This window comes from Echinops telfairi, unplaced genomic scaffold, assembly GCF_000313985.2.
Source record: "Echinops telfairi isolate 266 unplaced genomic scaffold, ASM31398v2 ScPeMD7_1;HRSCAF=3_0, whole genome shotgun sequence".
Lineage (NCBI taxonomy): Eukaryota > Metazoa > Chordata > Mammalia > Afrosoricida > Tenrecidae > Echinops > Echinops telfairi.
Window position 1 is genome coordinate 19835935 of NW_022103896.1, and position 6864 is coordinate 19842798.

Genomic DNA, 6864 nt, shown 5'->3' on the forward strand with positions numbered 1-6864 from the left:
GGGGAAGGGTTGGAAAGGAAGATCTTCTATTTTCTCTACAGCTAGTTGTCCCCTTACTAGTATTAACATTCAGACTAGTGTAACTGTTACAATGCCTGTTGGTTTTGCCATGTCTGGATGATTACCCAGCTTGGCACTATGGAAAGACACTGTAGGATAGAACTTGATAGGGAATTGATCTCGATTAATGGTCCGTACCTCCAGAGGTCGAAACGTTCTTAGATTCTGCACAAGGGGACAGCTGAGATAGCAATAACGAGAGAACAATGGCCAGAAACCATTGTGTGTTTTTGCTTCTCACAGTGATGTGAGTACTCGCTTCTTTGCAGTTCCTATACATTGCTGCCTTTCCTGAAACAGCCAGATACTTCTGAAGAAATGTCTTATTTATGGTTGTCTGATTTGATGACTTAGAAGCAGGCACAGCATTGTCTTACTTGAGTTGCCCTGCTGAGTAAAGCAGAGGAAGTCCTGGCCAAGGATCAACATATGTTGTGCATTTGGGATCCCTGCGAGTAAGCCAAACAGCCTCAGAAGGACACTGGTGTCTCAGAAGTGAATGTTGCTTGGCTTCACATCTGTTGGTCCATTCAGATTACACTTCGCACAGAGCTCTGCAACTTTCAGTTGTGGTGCACGCGTCCCAGGAGGATTTGAAATACTGGCCCGTCTTGAAGGCATAATTTGCACCTCGTCTCTCTGATGATCTTGTGTGAAAAGTGGTCTTGTTCATCTGAGAAGATCCTAGTGGAAGATAAAGCGTGTCTGAGTAAACTGCCGTGCGAGCTCGTGTGTTCCTATCACAGTAATCTTGGGTGTTTGTGCCTGGTTGTAGCAAGGTTGTAAACTTCATCTGAAAGTATGGTCCAGTATTTATTTGTCTGATGGGATCCTTCTGGAAAACCTTCCCAGGGCCTACTTGGAAATGAGAGCTAAAGGAAAGCCTCCCATATGTGCGAGTGTAGGAGCGCACATGTGGTTAGAAGCTTCTATTTGAGCCGAGAAAATGAGAGCTGGATCATGTTTCTGAGGCTTTGAAGTTGCTTTTTTACAGGGAAGACCTGAGTTTTCTTTCTTTTTAAGGCTAAATAGGAAAACTTCTAGAACAGACTTAATGGTTCACTTCATTTAAGTTAGAATTCTTGTGGACTTCAGTTCACGCAGCATCTCAGTCTTTTAGAGGAAGGAGTTCGCTTGAGAAGCAACGGCTCCTTTCTTAGAGCAGAGGTTCTTCTCTCGAGAATCCACTCTCCCGAGGCCCCTGGGGAGCTCTTGGGACCTTGGTGGATCTCATGGTGCTGATGGCGTCCTAATCCAGCATCTTGTAGCTGCTACCTTTGCATTTTTGATTCACATAGTCTTCATCTTCAGGCCATGATTCAAATCCTCATGTGATTTCACCACCGGGCACAAGAGGATTCTATCTATCTGACTTTCGGTTACTCTCCACCTTCTTGCATTGAAAGCACATGGTTATCGTCTAAGAAGGCCACTTTGTCTCTGAAAAAGAATATCCCTACGTAATACAAGGGACATCAAAAAAAGGTTCATGGAAAAGTGGAAGTAAGCAACAATGGGATTTCTTCCCAAAGGTTTTGAAGGCCCCCAGTATTTGTTACTTTCAAATCAAAATAAAACTTCAAGGGGATACTTTAATCCTCTGGAAAATGGGGAAGCCGGATTCCTGTTAAGAAAGGCAGGCGAATCTCAGACAAAGCTCTGCCTCGGGCCCTGAAGTTTGTTTTGTTTGTTTGTTTTTGTTTTCCCCCCCAGAATGTTCAAGGGGTAGAAGACAAACGTGTGAGAAGCGGAAAGGGGAGGGAGGGGAACGCTCTAGGGACTAACTTGCTTCTTTTTTCAGATGACAAATCCTCTGAGGGAAATTGACAAAACCGTGGGGCAATTAATGGACGGACTGAAACAATTAAAGCTGCATCGCTGTGTAAACGTCATCTTTGTGGGAGATCACGGTAAAGCTTTGTTTCTGTGCTGCGAGAATGGAGCCCTGCACGGTGTTTGTGGGACTTGGAAAAGGGGGGTTGAGTGAAGGAGCCCTGCTCTCTGAGCCAAGCTTGGGCCCTCCTTTGTCGGGGTGTGGGAGAAGTAGTCACCAAGTCCCGACTCAGAAGTCCGAGAGGGACGCAATTTGATCAAAAGCAGGCACAACCTGCGTCTTCTTCTTCCTTCTTTCCAGGAAAGCCTTCTGCACACAAATCTGTCTTTTATTAAAGTGTCAAGGGCCATTTGCTGGGACGCGGGCGGCTTTTCCTGTGTATGTGACTTATCAGGTGGTCGTAAGACCTCACTGCCAGACAAATCCCCAAAGACGTGGCTGAAAAATAAATGTAGATATGATAAGGAGACAGACACATAGGATTCTTGTCCGGGAAGTAACATGTAGATAAAACCATTCCCCAGCCTTGTCGGAAGGAACTTATGGTCCAGCTGGGAGAGAACCTTGCTGCAGTAAGAAGCGATGATTTTTACTGTGTGGTGTTGAATTAAAATTCCACCTCATGGTTTTTCTAAGCCAATTTATATTAAAACAGAACTTTCTGTTCTTGTTAATCAAGAGCATCCATCGTAAATATTGTTCGGTTGCAGAGCTGGGGCAGGGAGCCACAGTGAGCTTTTTGCCCGGGAATGGAGATTGAGTTCTAGAGGTCCAGAGTGAAATAGGGGCCCTGGAATGCTGGGCCGCTGCCTTCTAGCAGAAGGCTTGGGAGAGGGAACATTGGCTGGCTCTTTGGGTGGGAACTGTGATGCTTCTGTCAGGAATGAGGGCCGTACCTGCCTGGCCTAAGTGTCTACTTCTGGACTTAACATTTCCCCTGACAGGACAGGGAATGTGGAGCACACATCACAGCTGATTCTGTTTAAGGTGCCCTGAGGGCCCGAGAGCATTTGGTCACATGCTGAGAAGTAGATGTGTCCCATGGAGTCTACTGGGGCAGTATAGAGGCGCTGATTGATTAAAGCCTTATCTTGCCCATATGTAGACTATGTGATGAGGGGCTCTGTTTTTTTTTGGTTTGGACAGGCCAGGCCATGTCTTTCTTAAAAGGCAGCATGGTCTTGTGTTTAGAGTATCGGCAAGGGAGTTTGATTTATGCTCTGCCTCGTAAGTAGTATCCAGGGACATCCAGTGCATTTATTTGTCTCCCAGAGGGTTTCAAAGTTAAACATCAGACTACATTTCTCTCTCTCCTCTTCCTTCCAATTAGATCGGACAAAAATATAGAGGGTCTGATGTGGTGTCCCAGGATAGAATGCTTTGAATTTTTCCAGATTCTGACTACTCTGGGTTACACAAAACCCAAACCAAACTCAGGTTCTTTTGAGTCAGTTTGGACTCAGAGCGACTCCGTAGGACAGGGTCAAACTAACTGCTCCTGTGTACAGTGTCGGAGACTGTCACTCTTTATGAGAGTAGAAGGGCTCGTCTTTCTCCCTTGGTGCAGCTGGTGGTTTTGAACTGATGGCCTTGTAATTAGCAGGCCAACACATAAGCCACTACACCACCAGGGCTGCAAGATTCTGGGAAAAATTTCTGGAAAAGTTTCATTATCTTTTCATTTCATCCCCGCTCCCACCCCTGCTGCAACTCCTGCAAAGAATTTTATGAAGCCCCCTTGTATTTGTTTATTATCTAATTTTAGGATATTTCTTTACAAAACAATTCTTCCCATTTTGAGAATATCCAGAGGAATCCTGTGGTACAGTGTTTCCAAGTTGGGCTGCTCTGCAGCGTCAGCAGTTCGAAGTCACCAGCCACTTCTTGGGAGAAAGACAGGACTTTCTACTTCCATAAACAGCTACAGTCTCAGAAACTCACAGGGGCAGTGGCCATTCATGCCATTAGATATTGCAAAGGGGCAGTTTGAAACCTTCCCGTGGTTGTTGTCAGTCGTCGTTAGGTTGATTCTGACTTCCTGGGAGCTCAGGTGTGCAGAGTAAAACTATGTTCCATAGGATCATTAGGGCTGGACTTCTGGAAGTGGATCTCCAAGCTTTTGATAGGTGCTTCTGGGTGGGTTTGAACTGCCAGCCTTCCTGCTAGTAGACAAGCATCTCACCTCTTGTGTCACCTTAAACTTTCATAGTTCCATGTACACTTAAACTTAGAAAAATGACAATAAATGTCACACCCAGTGTCTATTGCTTCTGACTTTTAACTTTAATAACAAAACTAAACAAAATATTGATTAAACAATTCCCCTTCCGGCAGCAAGAAATTCATTTGGGGGAGGAGGAAGAGGAATGTTTACTGGTTAACAGCATTTCCTGGTAGCCTTGTGCCTTGTGCCGTAGCTCAAGCACTCTGCTGCCAACCAAAAGGTCGGTGGTTTGAATCCACCAGCAGCTCTGAGGAGGCAGTGTGCTTTCATATAGATCTACAGCCTTGGAAAACCAATGGGGTAGGTCTTCTCTGTCCTATGGGGGTCACTGTGAGTTGGGATTGACTTGATGGCTGTAGGTTGACCGCTTTTTGAGTTCTATCCATCAGCTCTTCAGTTCTGACTTACTACATTGTTGACAACTCTTTGTCAGGGTTATTTTGTTTCTCAGTTGGGATGGAGTAGGAACTGACTCTCCCCCCCCCCGCCCCCCCATCTCTTGTTACCAGTATTGTTTTGTCAGTAACATCCAAGGCCACCAGTGGAGAGCATGCAAGGACTAGTGATTATGAGCTCAAGGCAGGAGATACATTAAAGAGCAAGCTGGAGAATGACATTTTGTAAAAGACATACAGAACTGTCTATTCCATTTGTTTACACCACCCCAGCTGGGAAGAGTTTTGAAGCAATCTAAATTTTTCTTGTAGCAAATAGATCTTTTTCATAATGACTGGGTAAATAGATTATCTTTTACAATCATGGTTACTTGGCCTTGGCAGATCTGGTGAATGACTTCAGATGCTCATCAGGGGCTGCATTATTAGTCTTCTAGTGCTTGCAAAATGAGGTGGCCAAATTACAGATTCTCTTGAAAGCATCAGAGAAAGGGTCATGAGAAATGATAAAAGTCAAGTTAAGAAATCTCAAAAAAGAAGGAAATTCCAATGAAGTTGTTAAAAACCAGTAAAAGGCACAGAATCTTTAGTGCCTGTAGTAGGATTTTAATTTTAAGTATTTCCAACATGTTGTTTTTTTCCTCCCCACAGGAATGGAAGATGTCACATGCGATAGAACTGAGTTCTTGAGCAATTACCTGACTAATGTGGATGATGTTATTTTAGTTCCTGGAGCGCTAGGAAGAATCCGTTCCAAGTTTAGCAATAATGCTAAATGTAAGTTGATTTGTAAAATACTGAGTTGTGATAGCGGTACTCCAGGGGATTAAGTAAGGCTTTGTCTCCAAAATTAGGCTATTGTTGTTGTTAGTGCCCGCGAGTCAGTTCTGACTCATAGGGACCGTATGTACAACGAAACCCTGTCCAGTCCTGTGCCATCTTCACAGTTGTTCCTATGTTTGAGCTCATAGATGGAGCCGCTGCGTCCATGAGTCTTGTGGATGGCCTTCCTTTTTTTTTTGATACCCTGCTACTTTACCAAACATGGTGTCCTTCTCCGGGGATTGGTCTCCCCTGACAACATTCTCAAAGTACATGAGATCTCACCATTGTTGCCTGTAAGGAACATTCTTGAGACTTGTGTGGAGGTTCTAGCAGGGGAGTGCAGCTACTCATATACCCTTGACTGGAGGATGGTCCTCTTTCTACCAGGGGAAGGTCGTCCTCTTCAACCAAGCATGTAGCTTCGGGAGGGACGCACATGGAGTGGTGAGGGAGGAATGGGACACCTGCCTAGCCAGCCAGACCAGCAGAGTCAGCCCTGGCGATCAATGGGATGACAGATGTCGCAGCCAGATTGCCCTCAGCTGTCCTTCCAACAGATGTGTTTGTTCTTTTGGCAGTCCAAGGTACTTTCATTATCCTTCCCCAGCACCATCCTCCACATGTGTCCATTCTTCTACTTTGATGAGTGGCCTTAAGTCATTTTAACTCCCTCAGCCTTAGTTGAACAATCTGACAAATGGGCATGATCAGAGCAGTAACGATCCTTCAGGGTTGTTGTGAACATTAACCAGTACATATCACGAGAATGGTTCCTAGTAGTTAGCAGCCTTACATAAGCGTTTGCTAGTGTTCTGATCATGACAGAAGGTACTTAATTTGAAGGATATTTATAACCACAAACTTCTGTTTACAAGAAAGGAGCTTTTTAACAAGAGGGTCAGTCTTAGCCTTTAGCTATCCATGACAGCTCAGCAGAACACTTCGTCCCTGAAGGTTCCTCAGGAGGGAACCATATTAAACCGTTGGGAGTTGGCAGTTGTTTGAAAAGATTAGAAATAAAATAAACAGGTGTAATATTTTTCCATTCTTTTTTGGGTTTCATTTCCATTTGTTTATTTATTTTTAATTTTAAAATATGTTATTGGGAGCTCTCGTATAACTCTTATCTCAATCCATGCATCCATCCATTGTGTCAAGCACATTTGTACATTTGTTGCCATCATTCTCAAAACATTTGCTTTCTACTTGAGCCCTTGGTATCAGCTCCTCATTTTTTCCCCTCCCTCTCTATCCTCCCTCAGGAACCCTTGATAATTTATAAATAATACTATTTTTTCATGTCTTACACTGTCCGATGTCTCCCTTCACCCACTTTTCTGTTGTCCGTCCCGCTGGGAGGGGCTTATATGTAGATCCTTGTGATCGTTCCCCCTTTCTCTTCCACCTTCCCCTCCCCCTTCCCCTCCTGGTATCGCTGCTCTCATTATTGGTCCTGTGGGGTTTATCTGTCCTGGATTCACTGTGTTTCCAGCTCTGATCTGTACCAGTGTACATGCTCTGATCTA

General features: G+C 44.4%; 1 protein-coding gene across 3 annotated transcripts in view; it reads left to right on the forward strand.

Annotated features, from left to right (window-relative positions):
* Positions 1 to 6864, forward strand: part of ENPP2 (ectonucleotide pyrophosphatase/phosphodiesterase 2) — a 131633-nt gene that overhangs the window by 89853 nt on the left and 34916 nt on the right. For all 3 annotated transcript variants that reach the window (XM_045287464.1, XM_045287462.1, XM_045287468.1), the window contains exons 12-13: positions 1862 to 1970; positions 5165 to 5290. In XM_045287464.1, the coding sequence (XP_045143399.1) occupies positions 1862 to 1970; positions 5165 to 5290 (235 nt within the window). The remainder of the gene's footprint in view (positions 1 to 1861; positions 1971 to 5164; positions 5291 to 6864) is intronic.